Source organism: Ornithorhynchus anatinus, chromosome 11 (assembly GCF_004115215.2).
Source record: "Ornithorhynchus anatinus isolate Pmale09 chromosome 11, mOrnAna1.pri.v4, whole genome shotgun sequence".
Classification (NCBI taxonomy): domain Eukaryota; kingdom Metazoa; phylum Chordata; class Mammalia; order Monotremata; family Ornithorhynchidae; genus Ornithorhynchus; species Ornithorhynchus anatinus.
This window is the reverse complement of record NC_041738.1, coordinates 40,966,792-40,987,217: the sequence shown is the minus strand read 5'-3', so window position 1 is coordinate 40,987,217 and position 20,426 is coordinate 40,966,792. Positions and strand designations below refer to the sequence as shown.

The 20,426-nt window shown below is 42.7% G+C and overlaps 1 protein-coding gene across 3 annotated transcripts in view; it reads right to left on the bottom strand.

The window, feature by feature from the left end:
• Nucleotides 1-20,426, bottom strand: part of FANCA (FA complementation group A) — a 64,319-nt gene that overhangs the window by 11,437 nt on the left and 32,456 nt on the right. For all 3 annotated transcript variants that reach the window (XM_029075048.1, XM_029075046.2, XM_029075047.2), the window contains exons 22-32: nt 19,315-19,422; nt 18,250-18,386; nt 17,887-17,957; nt 16,992-17,091; nt 16,057-16,235; nt 15,334-15,430; nt 14,207-14,383; nt 11,708-11,781; nt 9,894-10,022; nt 4,557-4,629; nt 1,724-1,896 (exon numbers count right to left, since the gene is read on the bottom strand). In XM_029075048.1, the coding sequence (XP_028930881.1) occupies nt 1,724-1,896; nt 4,557-4,629; nt 9,894-10,022; nt 11,708-11,781; nt 14,207-14,383; nt 15,334-15,430; nt 16,057-16,235; nt 16,992-17,091; nt 17,887-17,957; nt 18,250-18,386; nt 19,315-19,422 (1,318 nt within the window). The remainder of the gene's footprint in view (nt 1-1,723; nt 1,897-4,556; nt 4,630-9,893; nt 10,023-11,707; nt 11,782-14,206; nt 14,384-15,333; nt 15,431-16,056; nt 16,236-16,991; nt 17,092-17,886; nt 17,958-18,249; nt 18,387-19,314; nt 19,423-20,426) is intronic.

Here is a 20,426-nt window from a genome sequence, read left to right as displayed (position 1 = left end):
GCTAGGCACTGTACTAAACGTTGGAGTGGATGAGAAGCAGCGTGGCTCAGCGGAAAGAGCCCGGGCTTGGGAGTCAGAGGTCGTGGGTTCTAGTCCCGACTCTGCCACTTGTCTGCTGTGTGACCTTGAGCAAGTCACTTCACTTCTCTGGGCCTCAGTTCCCTCATTTAGAAAATGGGGATTAAGTCTGTGAGCCCTCTGTGGGACAACCTGACTACCTTGTATCTACCCCAGCGCTTAGAACAGTGCTTGGCACATAGTAAGCGCTTAATAAATACCAACATAATTATACAAGCAAATTGGGTTGGATACAGTCCCTGTCCCGCACAGGGCTCTCAGTCTCAATCCCCCATTTTACAGATGAGGTAACTGAGGCAGAGAGAAGTGAAGTGACTTGCCCAAGGTCACACAACAGACAAGTGGTAGAGCCGGGATTAGAATCCCTGACCTTCTGACTTCCAGGCACTACGCCGCGCTGCTTCTCCTCATATTAGGAGCAATTAATTAGTAATAATACCACTTTAAATAAATCACTTGAGAGTTTACACACTATAATGTCAGAATCACAGTTGGAGTAAAATAGTGCATAGCTCACTAATAGGTTGGAGTTTTGTCAATGGGACATTAAGGCCACTATCTAAAGCTCTGGAACATTTTTATTTGCATAGGTTGAAAAATTACAATGGAGTGAAAATATGAACTATTTCATGTAAACTTGAAATTTTAGCAGATAGAGAATTAGTACTATTTCCTGAGCACCTATGTGCAGAGCTCTGTACTAAATGATTGGGAGAGTACAGAGCTGCCCTCTAGGAGTTTACAATCTAATGGGGGAGAGAGACTCAAAATTATTTACAGTTAGGAGGAAAAACAGAATGGGAGGATCGATAAATGAATAAATAAATGCTTAAATAGTAGAGTAGGTATATCGATCTATGGAGCTACCGAGAGAAAGTTGGGAGGATCTGACCTGGGAAGATGAAAATTAAAGCAGGATAAAGAAATGTTCCCTATTCTTCTTCCACAGTAACTGTCAGATGAGAATGGCAAGAGAAAGTGAGAGGTGGAAAATAGGCAAAATATGGGGGTCCCCGAAGGAAAAGGCTGTAGGAGAACTGCCGCTAAAATCAGCCTCAGGGAAGCGGCATGGCTTAGTGGATAGAGCACGGGCCTGGGGGTCAGAAGGACCCGGGTTCTAATCCCGACTCCACTACATGTCTGATGTATGACCTTGGGCAACTCACTTAACTTCTCTGTGTCTCAGGTATCTCATGTGTAAAATGGGGATAGGACTGTGAGCTTCATGTGGGACAAGGACCGTGTCCAACCTGATTAACTTGTATCTACCCCAGTACTTAGAACAGTGCTTGAAGGCACAGAGTGAACACTTAACAAACATCATAACAACAACTACTAGGGAAGCAGTAGTTGTTAACTACAAGCGCTTAACAAATACCAACATTATTATTATTATTATTGTTAACTACTATTGTTATTAATATTTACTGAGCATTTACTCTGGGCAGAGCACTGTACTAAGCACTTGGGAGAGTATAACAGAGTTAGTAGACCTGATCCCTTTCTCTCAAGGAATTTACAATCTAGCGGGAAAGAGTCAAAACTGAAGTAAATTAGTCATTTTTTTACATTCCGTTTGTAAATATTCTTGGAGCAAGTAAAATTAACTATGCACTAATAGGTAGCTATTTGTCGATCTGCTTACCTTTTGTGCACAAGAATCTCCCGCTGTCTGATAAGTTGCTCACTCACAGTCAAGCCATCTCCCCCAGTCTGTAATTTTTCTTTGAAAACACTGAACAGGAAATGCCCTTGGCCACGTGGCCTGACAACACCTGAGGTCCTCTTGTGCTCCAGTTCCAGCTCCAGTACCATTTCCTTGGGGAGAGAGAAAATACCATTGACTCCTCTTACAGTCTTTAGCATGGAGGGGAGAGCCAATTTTAAGGAGACAAAATAATTTTTTTTTTGTAATAATGGGGACAGGAACAGAAAGAATCCAGTCCTCTTTGGGATTCTTTGATGTGATCCTTGGTAACTATCTAATGACTAAAGATTTATGGGGTCGTTGGGGTAAAACAACAGTGCTTAACACATAGTAAGTGCTAAACAAATACCATTATCATTATTATTACTATTAAAAGCAGGAATCCTGGAGAGGTAAAGTTGGATTTAATACCCCTACCTTGAGTCCCCCTTAGAAATGGGAAAGAAAATTTCTATCATACTTAGCACCTTTCATTCCTACTAAATTTCTATTATTACTACGAACTATTTGTTAATTTGAGAAGCAGCATGGCTGAGAAGCAGCGTGGCTCAGTGGAAAGAGCATGGGCTTTGGAGTCAGAGGTCATAGGTTCGAATCCCAGCTCTGCCACTTCTCAGCTGTGTGACTGTGGGCAAGTCACTTAACTTCTCTGTGCCTCAGTTCCCTCATCTGTAAAATGAGGATGAAGACTGTGAGCCTCAAGTGGGGACAACCTGATGACCCTGTGTCTACCCCAGCGCTTAGAACAGTGCTCTGCACATAGTAAGCGCTTAACAAATACCAACATTATTATTATTATTATTAATTACTGTATAATAGTAATTTACAATTATAATCACTCTTTTGTTATACTACCAATGATAACTGCAGTATTTGTCAAACGCAAAATGCCAAGCATTGTACTAACCACTGTGACAGATTCAAGATAATCACATCAGACCCAGTCTCTGTTCTCCATGAGAGTTACAATCTAAAAGAGCGGGAGAAAAAGTTTTTAAATCCCATTTTATAGATGAGGAAATGAAGGCACAGAGAAGTGACATGCCCAAGGTCACAGAGGAGGCAAGGTAAGGAGCCGGGATTAAAATTCAGATCCCTTGACTCTCAGGCACATGCTCTTTCTACTATTCTACGCTGCTTCCTTTTGCCAGGTTTGGCTCACTCAATCTTTTTCCTCATTCTCTCCATTTAAAAATGGTATTTATGAATGTGCTTGTTCCTTACATTCACAGTCTTAGGTTTCCAGATGTCCTTTTCTTCTTGTTTTTTTTTTTTGGAGGGGGGTGGTAGAAGAGAGGGAGAAGAAAAGAGTGATTATCCTAATTCTAAAATACTTCTGCTCAGCATTCCAGAAAGTACACCTACCTATGTGTTAATAATAATAATACTGTTGCTATTTGTTAAGCGCTTACTATGTGCCGAGCACTGTTCTAAGCGCTGGGGTAGACACAGGGGAATCAGGTTGTCCCACGTGGGGCTCACAGTCTTAATCCCCATTTTACAGATGAGGAAACTGAGGCACCAAGAAGTTAAGTGACTTGCCCAAAGTCACACAGCTGACAAATGGCCGAGCCGGGATTTGAACCCATGATCTCTGACTCCAAAGCCCGTGCTCTTCCCACTGAGCCACGCTGCTTCTCTGTGTTCTCTTTCCAGTGTTTAAATCCAGACACTCTAAAGGAGGTTATTCTATTTATTGCAACAGCACAGACACTAGAAATACAAGATTTATCCCACATAAATGAAATAAGAATATTTGCCCCTACCCTCATGATTCCTTAAGTGAGGGAGCTAATTACACAGTTATTAAATTTGCCTTCCTGGGAGAAATTTCAGGGAAGTTTTGCTGTGACTCCCTTTGAGGGTGAGGAGGAAGTAGTATGGATAGTCCTCTCAGCCGGCTGGCTATATTTAACTTTCAACCGATCTCTGGATGGACAGGCAGGAGGTTTTCAATTTGAGAAGCCAATGGAAAAAATGTACTTGATGTTCTCAGACAGAAAATAATGTCACACCTTCACGAGCGTTTCTTGAAGCAAAGTAACTTACAGTTTCTTACAAACCAATTAGCACCGACTATAAATAAATGCCCTTCTGTAGTACTCGGATCCCTTAGGGCTCCTAGACTAGCTAGATGAAAGATTTTCCTTCTCAGAGACAGACATGTAAGTAATTGCTTAAGAATCGAGGGCTACATAAAGAGAAAGGTCTAGGCATCATTTCTTATTACCAAGGTTTCTTATCTTCCCTGAATAAGCCGGTACGACTTCCAGAAGTCCCAAGCCTCTAGGCTCTGTGCTCACTCTTCTTCTAATAGCTCTATTTTTATGCCTTTTATGAACCAAGTCTTGGGCAGTTTCAGGGGTAGGGAATTGCCACAGTGAACACCTGCTTAGAGGCCTAAAGGGCAGGAAGTGGAGGGACAGAATTTTCCTCTTGGTCTGAACCAAACAGGAAAGCTAAAATGCAGAGAAGCAGCGTGGCTCAGTGGAAAGAGCCCGGGCTTGGGAGTCAGAGGTCCTGGGTTCTAATCCTGGCTCCTCCACTTAGCTGTATGACTTTGGGCAAGTCACTTCACTTCTCTGTGCCTCAGTTCTCTCATCTGTACAATGGGGATTAAGTCTGTGAGCCCCACATGGGACAACATGATCACCTTGTACCTACCCCCGTGCTTACAACAGCGTTTGGCATATAGTAAGAGTTTAACAAATACCATGATTACTGTTACTATTAGAGAACATACCAGATTTAAGATGCCATCAGAACCCACCTGTAATCTGGAAAGGATGTCCCGATTCCCCCCTGTGTCATAGAGAGACAACTCGGACTTTTCCAAGGGTGATCTGGATATTAAAGAGAGCAAATCCAATCAATCAATCCATCAATTTACTTACACATTTTACTGTGTGCAGAGCACTGCAATAAGCATTTGGGGAAGTACAGTATAACAGAGTAGGTAGCAAATAGTTTATAACCATTGTGGCCAAATCTGGGCTCTCCATTTTCTCACCCTGCAGTCAGATTTGGCACGAGAGGATGATGAAGGGTCCAAGATAATCCCACAGCTTGCCACCGTAGCATTTCCCTAGGATTGCTGGCAACTCATTTCTCCCTCCTTAAGCCTCCTGATGGAAAACTTGGGTGTCACACAGGTTAGGGGGAGGCATCAGCAAAGATGACAATAGTATTGCTGGTCACAGCCTTACCCTCAGATGATCCCTCCCTCCCAGATGAGGAAGACGGCTACCAGAGTGACACACAGCTAAAGAGTAGAGTAGGGGAAAATGGCAGAAATTGCAACAATCTCTCTTCCTCTTTCTCCATACTGCCCTGGGCAGTGGGGTCAAAATGACTCTGAACAGACCAGTTGTTTAATAAGCCTTCTAGGGAGAGGGGAGAGGATATGAGGTAATGGCGATCGTATTTCAGTATACACATGAATGTGAGAATCAGTGTTGGTTTGCAGGCACTGAGAAGATAAAGAGGAGAGGGAGAAAAAAGAAACAGTGCTCAACCCAACACCACATAGGTTGCTTGATGCTTGTACAGCACTTATGAACATATCTGTCATTTATGTATTCATATTAATGTCTGCCCGCCCCTCTGAACTGTGAGCTCGTTATGGGCAGGGAATGTGCTGTTCTATAATACTCTCCCAAGTGCTCAGCCCAATGCTTTGCACACAGTAAGCGCTCAATAAATACGATTGAAGGAATGAATGAATTTGGAGGCTGAGAAATAGAAAGGGAGGAGAGAAGGGAGTAAATTCTCACTACTTCCATTTAGCAGGCCAGGTAAATTCCCGTTCTGCCAGACCAATGGGAGATCTTCCAAGGGTGAGGACTCTGGGGAATGGTGATGTTCTGGGAGATATAGCCCATCGGGGGTGGTCCTCACCTGCTTTGGAAAAGTATAAATTACAAGAAAATGCTTTCTGAGGTTGCCTAGAAGCAGCGTGGCTCAGTGGAAAGAGCACGGGCTTTGGAGTCAGAGGTCATGAGTTCGAATTCCAGCTCTGCCACTTGTCAACTGTGTGACTGTGGGCAAGTCACTTAACTTCTCTGTGCCTCAGTTACCTCATCTGTAAAATGGGGACTAAGACTGTGAGCCCCATGTGGGACAACCTGATTCCCCTGTGTCTACCCCAGCGCTTAGAACAGTGCTCTGCACATAGTAAGCGCTTAACAAATACCAAGATTATTATTATTATTAGAATTATTATTATTATTATTCCACACTATTCAACTCTCCACCCTGTTCATTTCTGGTTCCAAGCTTTGGAGTGCCCCCGGGGCTGGCACTTGAACTTATTAATTCTACCGCTTTTAGACATATGTTTCATGGGAATGTGTCTGTTTATCGTTGTATTGTACTCTTCCAAGCGCCTAGTAGAGTGCTCTGCACATGGTAAGCCCTCAATAAATATGACAATGAATGAATGAATGCAGAAAAACAAGTCACTTAGTATAAGGGAATGATGTGAGCTTATGCAGACTGCAGAAATCTCTGGCCATATCACTCCCGAGAGATGAGTTCAACAACTGTATGTAACATCTACAAAAGTAGGACATAGCAGTAATTGTAGGAGTGCCAATGACATTCATTCAACACCTACAGAGTGCAATACACTGCACTACATACTTGGGAAAGTACAACAGAAGCTCAGGACATGTTCCCTGCCCACAAGAAGCTTACACTTTCACCAGAGAACTGCCAAATGGCAGAATGATTCTGATCCATTGTGGGCAGGGAGTGTCTCTACCAACTCTGTTATACTGCACTCTCCCAAGCAGTTAGTACAGTGCTTTGCACACAGTAAGCACACAATATAATTGATCGATTGCAACAGGAAATTCAGGTGGCCTCTTGTCTAGCATTCAGGAGAAGTGGCTTAGCGGCTAGAGCAGGGGCTTGGGAGTCAGAAGGGCCTGGGGTCTAATCCTGGCTCTGCCGGTGTCTGCTGGGTGACCTTGGGCAAGTCACTTAACTCCTCTGTGCCTTAATTACCTCATCTGTAAAATGGGGATTAAAACTGTGAGTCCCATGTGTTGGACTGTGTCCAACCTGATTAGCTTGTATCTACCCCAAGGCTTAGTACAGTTCCTGGCGCACAGTAAGTGCTTAGCAAATACTAGATATATAATATATAGTATATAAATATGTAAAAGTATGTTATATATAGCATATAAACATGTAAAAGTATGTTATATATAGTATATATATAATAAAGATTCCTTGAGGTTGTTCCAAACAAGATAACCCCTACCCAGGTCATCTTGTTACTAGACTGACTGAACATCCGATAGTGTTTAATATAAACCAAATTGGTGCAAAAATCATTCACTCATCTAAATTAGATTTGAGGTTTTACTTTACGATCACGATAGCGAAAGATCCAACAGACACAACCGGTTCCATATAACGTCTATCCTCCATTTGCTCGAGGAAACACAAGCAGCCCAATGAATAAACTATGCATCTCTGAACTAAAGAAGAAGATAAGCTATCTGGGTGTCAGTAGGAAGCGTACGTTGAAAGCGCACACCATTAAAGAAGAGAAGCAGCTTGGCCTAGTGGAAAGAGCATGGGCCTGAGAGTCAGAGCATCTGGGTTCTAATCCCGACTCTGCTGTTTGCTGGGTGACCTTGGAGAAATCACTTAATTTCTCTGTGCCTGTTTCCTCAACTGTAAAATGAGGATTCAAAACCTGTTCTCCCTTCTAATTAGACTGTGATCCCCATGTGGAACAGAGATTGGGTCCAACCTGATTAACTGTATCTATTACAGTAGCTAGAACAGTTCTTGGACACAGAGTTAAGTACTTAATAAATACCATAAAAAAACCCCACCCCTTACAAGGTAATGGGCCTTAAATGATTTAAAACTTTGATCAGGAATTGGAAACTTTTGGTCCACGTACCAGAGAGTAACATTTCAGTCCCTGGTTGGGCCAGCAAATGCTGCTTGTGTCAGCTGATCCTGTCACTATCCCAAAGTACCTTAATTTCCTCCTTTATAAGCTCATCCCCAAGCAGCAAATTCCTAGGGAAGATCACTCCCATAGTCCAAAGGTACAGGGTAAATGTGGATTTTTAGGTTGTTACCTGACTTAGTTTCTCTAAACAGACTTTTACAATTTAGGGTTAAATCAGAGGGCAGATTTCAAAACACTTTTATAAAGTTCTTCGTAATAATTACCCTGCCAAAATATACTTTATCTTATTTCTGCCATATCGACTTAAGTTGGGATAGCACACTGGTGTGATGAATTGTCACTATCTCCATTGTTCATGAAATTGAAAGATTTTGGAGTCCTATCTGGAAGATGTGGCTATTTTTAAATGTCAAATGCTTTATTTCTAGGAAATTTCTCCCTTTTTCCTGGAAATTAACTTGGGTAATTGGTTTTGACTTTAGGTTTTGCTATTCCCTTGGACAAATATATCCCAAATTTAAGCAAAGTTGCAATACTCCTCCTCCTACTAATGGTATTTGTTAGGCACTTAATGTCAAGCACTGTTCTAAGCACTGTGGTACATACAGGTTAACCAAGTAGGACACAGTCCCTGTCCCACAGGAGGCTTAAAGCCTAAGAAAAGGGAGAACAGGGATTTAACCCCCATTTTACAGAGGACGAAACAGAAGCACGGAGAAGTTACATGACTTGCCCAAGGTCACACATCAGGTATGTGACAGAGTCAGGATTCTAACACTCATTCCACCAGGCCATATTGCTTCTCCATGTACATCAATGTGGTGTTGAGCATTTGTTTAGCCTCTTGCGAACGTTAGAACAATGAAGAAACACTGGCCAGGCAGATAATAATAATAATGATGGCATTTGTTGAGCGTTTACTTGGTGCAAAACACTGTTCTAAGCACTGGGGGGGATACACAAGGTCATTAGGCTGTCCCACGTGGGGCTCACAGTCTTAATCCCCATTTTACAGATGAGGTAACTGAGGCAAACAGAAGTGAAGTGACTTGCCCAAAGTCACACGGCTGACAAGCGGCAGAGCAGGGATTAGAACCCATGACCTCTGACTCCCAAGCCCGTGCTTTTTCCCCTGAGCCACGCTGCTTCCCAGATGTTACTGTACATGAATAAAATCACCTAAACACACATTTTTGGAATGTAAAGAGACTGGCTCCCTACCTAAATCAAATAACCTGATATTACCTTCTGAATTATGCATTTTTACACCTATACCCAAAACATTGAAAGTATTATGTCACCCCCACCCCAACCCACCCTTATCTTCCAAAGAGCTGGGACCACCATCATCTGCTTTGATGGAAGCAATGGCATAAGAGAGAAGGAGGAGAAATAGCAATGGGCCGATGACAGAGATTGAGAGTGGTGAGCAAGAGAAGGGGAGGGCCAGGATACCCCCAGGTTGATAAAGAGGGGTCAGGGAGTGGCCTTGGTTTAGGAGCAGGCCCAAGGCTAACGAAGATAGGACCAGGGGGTGCTGCAGAGCCCCTGAGAACTCTAGCAAGAGAGGATCAGCAACCTGCTCGCCTCCCACCAAAGCTCTAAAATCACATCCCCATAATTAAAAAGCGAAGTCGGTGCCCACATTCTCCCCTCTGCTTGGTCTTCAAGAACATCCGGGGAAAGCCCACAACTTCAAAATAGCGATGTAGGAACCTGGAGCAGTCGTGTAGGTGGAGGTAGGCGAGCAATTCTGTGGATCCAGTATGTGTCCTGCACACTCCCTCACACCCTCCCTCACCCTGGCACAACAAGGAAAGGTTGCTACTGCCTGACCTATATACTCCGGTGCTAGGCGTCGTAGCAATGCCGAGGAAATAGCGTGATCAATTAATCCACATTAAACACCCACTTGAGTTTGGAACTAAGCAACAGGATGGGAAATTAAAGGCCCAGTCTGTAACCTCCAGGAATTTGCATGCTAAAGAATTGAAGCTGACAGGTACCATACAGATCATGGTTCTATTTTAACATGATTCAGCTTTAGCTGTGCATTAGCTTTTGTGTTGTCAGTGTGGACCTGTTCATTTCCTTTGGACCAACAGTGATGTAGATTCACAGATACGACCAAAATGCTTCTCCAGGGCAAGTATTACAAACATATGGGAATACCGTTGGCAGAAATCCACGAGTGTACCGACAAAAAGCGTGCACGCTCTTTCCGTGTCTCCATCACAGCCCCCGGCGGCGGAGGATTCAGGGACATACCGCTGGTACAAAGCCCACTGATGAAAGTCCTTCCTGCAAAATGAAACCACAAAAGATTAGCCTCTTGTCACAATACTTCAGTTTAGCCTCTTTAAAACAAAAGGAGGCAAGGCAACTTTAGGTAAAGCAAAATGGAGTGGGTCGTACCTTGGATACTAAAGCTAAATGTATGAAAGGAGAGCTCTGTAAAAGAACTGCTGGGAAATACGAGAAGGGTGACCGATGATAGTGTATCCCGAGAAAGAGAGAAGAGATGGGTTGCATATATCTGAGATTAAACGTGTTAGCTTGGAAGCCGCCTCAAATCAGGCTCCCATTTTCACTCCTAAACTTTCTAAGAGTCTGTAGGATTCAGAGATGGATGTCAGGAATGACTACTTTCGGATTCCTCCTTCAGGATTTCCAAATGAGTGGTGGAAAGAAAGGACGAGGATATGAAGAAAAACCACACTTCCGTTTAGGCAAACCTTGAAGAATCGAGGGGAAAAACAGTTGGTGATTCTTTTCGGAGACTCAGCTCTTCTCTCTTTCCCGTTGGCATGTGCAAATTCTCCACCCGGATTCTAATATCGAAATCAATTTAGAGGGGACTAGGCAGTTCACGGGGGCACGGGAAATGGAGTCTTTGATTCAAGTTCTTCAGTTGAAGTCTAGCTAGAAGTTAGATGGGACCTCAAAGCCGTCTCCCTGGACTGAACTATGGTGTTCCCAGTATGAAACATGAGAGTCTATGGCCTATTTGCAGCTGGCAGTACTTGAAAAGTGCAGGAAAAGAGGGGTTGGGAACATCTTGGTTCTCTTCCGATTCCTGCCTCCTTTTGCTTAACTAATCCCTTCGTCTCCATCTCAGTCTCCCTTCCCCTGACTCCTTTACTCTTGCCTTATCAGCAAGAGTAAGCGCCTCTTGGCAATGATACATTCTGGATGGTCTGAATGCCCATGCCTGATTGCCCAAGATCCCCTTGGGGGAGGAGAGGGACTATCATCTCTACTCACTAGGAAATAGTGAAATGGCCTCTGAGCAAGAGTCTGCTAAGGCCAGCCAAGAGCACAACTCCTGTTTTACAGCCTAATTAGCATCTAGGCTACTCTTTAAACGCAAATCATCTTTCTCCACTTTGTAAAAATTCAAATTTCATCAATCCCATCTCTTAAGGCTTTTTGGCCAAAGCCAACTGTACTATGAGAAGACCTCTTTTCGCAGAAAGCACTTCCTCATTAGGTCAGGTTTTTTGATCTCTCTTTTGTGCCTTACAAAGCTACACCTTACTGGGGGCAGGGATGAAACTAAACATACACTGGGTCTCAGCAAATATCTTTGAAATAATGCCAAGTAAGGCTTTACCTATCAGTTGGATTTGTCATCATCAATGGCCATCCATCTGTAAGCGCAACATTTTGGGATTTCCTGGCTCTTTCACATCAGCGATCTTACCATAGAGAAAGGAGGGGTGATTTAGAGGACTCCATCCTCTGGCTAGCCAAACCTTATCTTTTCTAGAGATAACTAAAGAATTCCCTCCAGCAATTTTCCTTATTCCTCAAATCACTTCAAATGAAAACTGTCACCCTGAGCTCTAGAGTTTAAGTTGTGGGAGCAATCGAAGGACATTCATACACACCTATGTAAAGTTGATTTTTATTAAACCGCAAGCCGTGTTTGATGTTTTAATACTATACACTGGGTTTTCACTGCCCATCCCCATGGCTATATTTACCTTTCTGCATCTGAAAGAACATCAGTTTCAGGTTGGACTTCCAGCTCAAACAGCAACCAGTCCTTGAAAGTTAACTGGGGAAAAAAAGGCAATTTAATCAAATAATGACAAAAGCAGAATGCTAAGATGATACACAGCATTATCAGCCATCCCGCCAACGGGATTCACATCCGTTCTTGATCAAAAGACAGGCAAAAAGTGCAAGAAATCAACCATTCCCAAATTCCCGAAGAATAATTTCTCTTCTAAGAGTCTTTGCTTAGCAAAAGAAATCACACCATTTCTCAGAGTTATTAATAACTACATTTGATTCAAAACATTTTATGCCAAGCATTAAGGATTAAAGTCACACGACATTCATTTCAGACTCATCAGGTGTACCTTATCAATTCACGCAAACCTAAACCTATCGGCAAGAGTACTACTGCGGGCAGATACCCAAGTATTAGACTACTTATTGACTAAAAGATAAAGTCTGTTTATTAAAATAAACTTCCAGGTCATTGGCTGGTTCTGAACAAATATATATCAAAGTTTCTAACCTCCTAACAATTTACTGCATATTCAAATTCTTTAAAAATGGTTTCCCCATGTATCTAAATGTAAATTATACCTAAGTAACAAATAATACTGACAAAAGAAGTTAAGCAAACTGCAGGTATTTTTCAAAGGACTGGCTACTAAAAAAACTACTGAAAAAACAAACCCTTCTATGGAAGGAAATAATGGGGGAAACGGATGATCTAAAAACCTGATTTTATGAGCAAAAGTAAGAGATTTTAATTTATTACATTCAATCCATTCTCTCATTTACACTGTATCAGGTAAACCTTTAACTACCCCCAAAAATAAACCTTTAAATAAAAAACCTATATCGACTGCCACATTCACACCTAATTTTCCCATTTCTGTTGACATTCTCCTTTCTGTCCTTTTAGCCCATACCCTTGCCATTATCTTCGACTCTTCCCACTCTCTCCAATCCCATATCCCATGTTGCCAAATCCTCCTGTCGATTTTCTTTCCATAAGAATCCACCCCTTCCTCTTCTTCCAAACAGTCACCAAGCTGGTCTAGGCACTTGTCATATCCGTGCTGGAGTACTGCATCAGCTTCCTTGCTGATCTTCCAGCCCCAAGTCTCTCCCCCCCACCTCCAGTTCACACTTCACTCTGCTCCATGATCCATCGTTTATCTTAAAAATTGTCCCGGGAACACCTCCCCACCTCTCAAAAGCCTTCAATTTCTTAGTAGGCAGAAATTCCTGACCACTGGCTTTAAAGCCCTCAAACAGCTCCCTCCCTCCAACTCAAGCACCTTCTTTCCTCCATGCACTCCAACTCACATTCTTTATTCTTCTCAAGCTAAACTACTCATTTTGCTTCATTCTAGTTTCTTCTGCCATCAACTCCCTGCTCATACCCTCCCTCCTGCCTAGAGCTCCTTCCTCCTTCACTTTAGACAGACTACTGCTCTCCCCATTTTCAAAGCCCTTGTGAAATGATATCTCCTCTGGGGGGGGTCTTTCCCTGAATGATTTCTAATATTCCCGACCTTATGCCCCCAGTTGCCACCTCAGCACTCGAGTACCACATAAGCACTTGAGTACTTTCAATCCCCATTGAACTTTTCTAGCGTATTTAAGTGCTTACTATGCGTCAGGCTCTGTTCTAAGTGCTGGGGTAGATACAAGTTAATCAGGTCGGGCAGAGTCCCTGTCCCACATGGGGCTCACAGTCTTATGAGTGTAATCTTTATACTCTACTATTTCCTTTTATTTGTAATTTATTTCGGTGTCTGTTAGATTTTATATTGTCTGTCTCCCCCTCTAGACTGTGAGCTCACTGTGGGCAGGACTGTGTCTGTTGTTATACTGTACTCTCCCAAGCGCTTAGCACAGTGTTTTGCACACAGTAAGTTCTCAATAAATTGGACTGAGTGAATGAATTGTAAACTTTTTAAAGACAGGCATCATGGCTACTAATTCTATTGTACTCTCCCAAGCACTCAGTATATTAGCTTTCTCACAGTAAGCAGATACTCAGTAAATACTACTGATTGCTATCACTAAGCCAAGAAAATACAGGCACCCAAAACTTATTTCCTTAAATATGTATGCTTTCTCATAAATAAAAATGAAAGAAAGGTAGAATTGCTTATAATGTTGGTATTTGTTAAGTGCTTATTATGTGCAGAGCACTGTTCTAAGCGCTGGGGTAGACACAGGGGAATCAGGTTGTACCACGGGAGGCTCACAGTCTTAAGCCCCATTTTACAGATGAGGGAATTGAGGCACAGAGAAGTTAAGTTTATCTTTCATGGGTCTGCTCCCTGATTTCCCTTAGGCCTCAAGTACACACTAATTTCCAAAGCGGCGGTAAGTTATTAACACTAAACTATTTGGCCTTCTAGAAAACTTGACAATCATAACATGAAACACCTGCAGATCAGTGATTACATTTGTGAGAGACTGTAGAGAGGTGTGGCTGAGAGGTTTACCAGAAATCCTTTCTCCTTTGAAAGTTCTTGGAAACGTCTGTGCTTCCACAGGCAGAGGGCAGCTCTCTTCCAGTTTACTGAGGGACAGAACAGAGGCCTCCAAGGAGGATTGGTTTCATCTTTCTGCCAGTTCACTCCGCGAGCTTCTAACAACAGCCGTGGCACAACAAACTGTAACTACCATAAAGAAATACTGGCAGTTGGAAAAGAATCGTACTAGAGTTACGTTGCTTTTAAATACCAGCAAGAAGAGTGACAGGCAAGTTGAGAAGATAGAGGTAAGAGAACAATCCTTTAGAAGGGAGTAGAATGGCCCAGAGGACTGAAAGGAAAATGAGAGGGTCAAATATAATTCTAACTGCCACCTGTGTAGTGACCACGTAGTTCAGGGAAAAAGACTGATCTTTATCTCAAACATTTGACATTGGGAGAGTTTGGGGAAGCCTTAGCACTATGAGGCCTGGTTTATACTAATTTTTAAAATTACACAGCATTCTAAATGCTGAGAAATGGTCTTTGTTTGATGATGGCGAGAAGAAGAAGAAGGAGGAACACTTTTTTACAGGTTTCAAATCACCAGAGGACACTGACAGGTAAGAAACCACACTTCTTACAAATGCCATGATGGGTTGATGTTCTTTTTCATAGGAAGGGAATAATTTGATCTGAGGCAAGGACGGTAATGGAAGTTAAGGTTTTAAGGAAATGGTGAAAGACACCAAAGAATTACAATGCTCGAAGGAGACGCAAAGGAACATATTTCTAAGAGGCCTCAGGCTCTGCACAACCCTCTGTACCACCCCCACATGCACCATATTATCTCCCTCAAAATTAGGTGCACGAACCTCATCTTCAGAAATATTAGAACATAATGTAATATTACACCTCTCCAATTAGAGAACACGATGCAAAATACAGCACTCAGCTTGCAATGCAGCCTCCTTCATGGCTGCTTGGGGAGACAGCTGAGGCAATTCTGATGAGACTGCCCTGATAAATAATGTATTGAAGGGCTGTACATTAAGATAAAAAAAGCTCAAAGCAGCAAGACAATGCTGCCTTCTGGATCGCTGGCTTCAGGGAAGTGAAGTAAAGGATAACGGAAACCTAGGCATAAACGCCTCTACCTTTCTTATAAATCCTGGAGGAACACAGCTATGCAGTGTATCACACGGGTGGGAAGAAAACTTGCATAACGAATAAGAAACTGCTGCAGTACAAAACCTAAAAGTGAGAAAAAAAACCCAAATTAAATTGCAAGGATTTTAAACAAATATCTGAATTAAACAATTGGCTCACAGCCTCACTAATGGCACCTGAGGGGGAATCCCTTCCTCATTCTCTTGGGGAAAGAAGCTGCTGGAACCTGTGGCTTGAGGATAAGGAGTTGGACAGCTTTCGGACAGATGGGGAGAGAGGAGTGAGGGAGCTTTCTAATATCCTGTCCTCTGTCCCTGAGGTTCCAGCTGTCCTAGGAGTCATAAAAAATAAATAGGGAGCGAGAAAGAGCAGGGGAAGGTCCTAGCCCTCCAATCCTCCCACTCCCCTACTAAGCAACCTCGGGGACATAGCAGGGTAGCAGGATGAAGGAAAGGGGAAGAAATCTGAGCTGCTGGGGAGACCTGCAAGGCTCAGAGACCTAATTTGAAGCCTGCTTACATACACAAGAACACTTGTCAAATGAAAAGATAGAAAATTAGCTTTAAAATAGAAATGCTAGCAACTGGATGGACTTCTAGGGGCCCTCCATATTCATAAGCCTCATAAAAAATTCACTTTTGTTGCTTCCTCCTCAATCCGTCCCTGGCCAACGAATCGGGGCAACCGAGCCTTGGCTGATAGGTCCTCACCGCAAGCAGAAGGATAAAGACAGCCCTGTTCTGCAGGTCAGGAGATGCTCCCAGTACTCTGCTACAGAAAGACGCTTTGCAAAGGTGGTATCCAATTCCGGAAAGAAAGACTTGGATTCATTCAGATGAACTGCCAAGGCAGCCAGCCCTATAATATGGGTGTCACTCAGACACGGCCCCTGAAACCAAAACATAAATACAGTTGAAAGGACAGAAATGTAGCACGTGTCACCAAGCAGCTCTCCTCAATGGAGCCTGACCATAACAGGAGGCCGCAGGCTGCATTGCCAGAGGAAAGCTGGGCCTCCAAATGAACTCATTAAATCCCACTGGAAGCAGAATAAAGAAACCTCCTCATTTCAACAACTTTCTCTCTTTTCGGTGCCCTTGCTATTCGTTATTCTAGAGGAATGCCTGTCACTTAAATAAGCAAATTCGGTATCCTATAAGCAGTTGCCATTCTGCTGATTTGGATTTCCAGGAAAGTTTCCTGTCCTTTTACTACTCCCTGACCAAACTCCTCTGAGAGGTTCAGATTAGAGGGGCTTTCACAGTGTGCTTGGAAGAATTGCATCAACCCAAACCTCTCCCTGCAATCTGGACAGCGAGTCCTGACGCAATCTGGAGGTTTTCTCATCTCCCAAAGGGCGATATCCATGCCAGTTGCCAAAAGCAGCAACTGGAATGGATGGCAAATCTCTCAGTTGCTGAGAGTGTCATTAGAACAAGATAAGACTGATTTTCCCTTCACTCTCTCTCCCTGGAAATAGAAAGCCGAGCAAAGGTGCGTTTTAGGACTGCTTGTGAGAATCCGGATTGCACAGACATTCCTCAAGGAATGACAATTCCCCACCCTCACCGTAAAGAAAGAAACAGGCCATTGTTTAGCGAGTTCTTCCCCGTAGTGGCTGAGAGGTGGGGTCAGGAAGTCTAACCTGATGGTAAATAAGCTGGCAGAGTCTGGTGATCACAGCAGGAAGGAGACGCTTGTGTCCACACATCATTTTCACAAAGAGGGAGGGCCAGGGGCCCTGCCTGCAACAGAGCCAAGAAATCATGTGAGACAAGTGGTTGTCCAGATCCCTTTTAACCCCAGTGGAGTAAAGAGGATGTTTTAGAGATAAGTGGGAAGTGAACATGTCTACTAACTCCGTTGTATTGTACTCTCCCAACCATTTTGTGCAGTGCTCTGCATATAGAAAGTGCTCAAAAAATACCATTGATTAGTAAATAAATGTAACCCACCATCTACCTCACACTCCGAGCGATGAACATTCTACCATTTATTTTCAGTGTCTAGGAAGACTGAGGGAGAAAAGGGGCTTAAAGGAGACTGGGAGGGCTCGAAAACTGTATTCTCAAGCTACAACTACCCAAATTCTACCAAAGCAGGAAAATACTTCTTTAAACTGTTGTGTTGTGTTGAATGATGTGTTGTTCTGAAGACTATATCATTCATTCATTCAATAGTATTTATTGAGCGCTTACTATGTGCACAGCACTGTACTAAGCGCTTGGAATGTACAAATCGGCAACAGATAGAGACGGTCCCTGCCCTTTGACGGGCTTACAGTCTAATCGGGGGAGACAGGCAGACAAGAACAATGGCAATAAATAGAGTCAAGTTGGATTTCTAAGAAGTTGGATTTTATTGTAGATTCCCATAGTAGGTCCTGAACTATTATCCCTTACCTTCAGAAACACGGCTGAGGGCTAATGACTACCGGATTAGTTTTATTCTCATTTTTTCAAGATTAAAAAAAGGCAGATAACCTAATAATTTCATCACAAAACTGCCAGCTATGAGGTAATGCAAGTCTGATAACATACCTGTCAGGAGGATTGAAACTGGAAGAAACTATTAAATACTGGCAGAAAGAGGTCAGTAATAGATCAGTGACCTAGGACAAAAAGTATATATTTAGAATTACTTGGGGGATTGAGGCCCCAAACCTCAAAAAGGAAGCCAAGGCATGAAATTTCCAGTTCTTGATTGCTGAAACACATAGCACAAAATAATCCCCAGTCTCCACAAAGACTTTCAGAAGTCAAAACTCAACATTTACTCTTTGACCAGTTTACCAAAGCCCAATACACTTAATATTCTTCACAGACAAAGGATAATAGCTATTTTAGGTTGTCCGCACCCTTCCTCTCCTTCCTAATCCTCATTCCGGGCCTTTTCATACTCACCCTTTGTTCTAGCTGCTCAAGTTTTGGAGCGTGAAAGTTAAGATGAACCCTCAGAGTCTCACATTCAGTGTTGCTCTCACTGTGCCCCAGAACAATTCGCAGTTTCTCAGAGATCACTGCAATCTGAGCTGCCATTGCTGCAGGTGAAAAGAAGCACGAAGAAAATACAACACAGGGGAACAGGAGGTGGGAGCGTGAAATGTCAAAATACAGGAACTTCTAAGGAATGGGCAGAATGGTTACTGGTGATCACAGTGTTAAAAACACTTTCCATCGCACTCCCTTCTCCCCTTTAAAATGACAGCTTCAGCTGGAGCATTCTGGTCTTTATTCCCTTTTCTCTCTAATTTTTACTCTTCCTCTCCTCATCCTTCTCCCCTTTGCTTGCCTCTCTTGCTCCCTACTTTCCCCATGTTCAAGTGAAATATATGCCACGTAGATGTTCTCAAACCAGGGCAGAACCCTAGGACTCCTACTAGCCAGGAATGTTGGAACCCTGCGACCATCCAAACATAGAAAAAGTTAAGAAAGGTGTAGGAGTCATCACGGAAGTCACTCTCATCCTGACTGCTGATGCACAGTCTCTAGACCACAGGCTTCTTTTATCATTCCTACCCTCCATTATTCAGTCGGTCAGTCGTATCTATTGAGCGCTTACTGTGCGCAGAACGCGGCACTAAGCATTTGGGAGAGTACAATATAACATAAGAACAGATGCATTCCCTGCCCACGAGAGAAATCCTTTGTGTCATGGAGAGGGGAGATGCCCAAAAGCCTGTCTGGGGCAGAGGAGAGAGGGAGAGAAAAGACAAGAACATACAGAAAAAGAAACTGCTCTGGCTCCTTAGAGATGGGGTCTCTATTAGAAGCACAGAAACTTGGCAGCTCTGGAAGAACTAAATTTGGAAGCTGTCAGTGGCAGAAAGTTTCTCTTTCTCCCCTGTTCCTTTCCCTCGGTTCTTCCGGAACACAGACTCAAATTTATGAGGTAACGGCTTGGCTGCTTTTGAAGCACAATCCATCTTTACTAAGTAATATTTATAAAGGAATGTAATTCTATCTCACCATCATATTTGGTGGGGTCTACTATCAGTGTTCTCAGATCTTTTAGTCCTGCTTTTAACCGATCCAAAGGCCCATCAGCAGAGTCAGTCTCCATTTCCACAGCAGCATCTAGGTAAAATGAGAAGTTCCAATGATTTAGCCACTTAAAAAAGCTGAAATTCATATTTCTGTCAATAGGGATTTTTCCTTTGTGTAATCCATTTGAAAAGAGCAAATTCACATCTGATCTTAGTAAATATACTGTATACCCCTAATAACTAGAAATCTATTCCTGAGCACAGGAAGTTTTCTCTTCTGATATTCTGAAATGTGTTATTTTATTGGTCAAATGAAATGGCAAGTTCATTCAGTTGTATTTACTGAGCGCTTATTGTGGGCACAGCACTGTGCTAAGCGCTTGGGAGAGTACAATAGCACAATAAACAGACACATTCCCTGCCCACAATGAGTTTACAGACTAATGAAGATAAGCTACAGGAGGAATTTTACTTGGAGAATTGAAAAAGAAAAAGACTCTGGACTACCAACTTGTTCTTCACTTCTGGCCATTCTGGAAAGTTAATAATGAAAACCACAAATTTCCAAATGACCATTCTGGAAATTTTATTAAAGACACCAAGACAACATTCCCATAAGCAGGAGGGTGGGGGAGGGGAAATGGACATTCACTGGACAAGTTAAGGAACTAAAAGAGATGACAGAGAAAGCTCCAAGCAGAAGGCAACATTGGACATTAGACAGCAAATACAATAAATAATGGGAACACACCAGAGTCCATGGACATATTAAAAATGAATTTAAGCTATCAGGAAAAGCTTTAAAATTATGAAAACAAAACCGATGGATGGAGATGAGAATCCCTTTCTCTGGTGAGGAACAAAACCTTGAATCAGAGTTGCCCAAGGATTTGGAATCAGTTACATCCCAGGGTGAATTTCCACCCTAATTTCCTCACTGAGAAACACTGCCTCAAAATATTTTTTTTAACCAACAAATTAATTTCAGCAAGAAAACACTGTGTTAGCTCTGGGGGTGTTAACCCTTGCCCAATGAGAGATGACCTTTTACACATTTATGCATTTTCTTACTATAACCCTCCCTTATTTATAGTT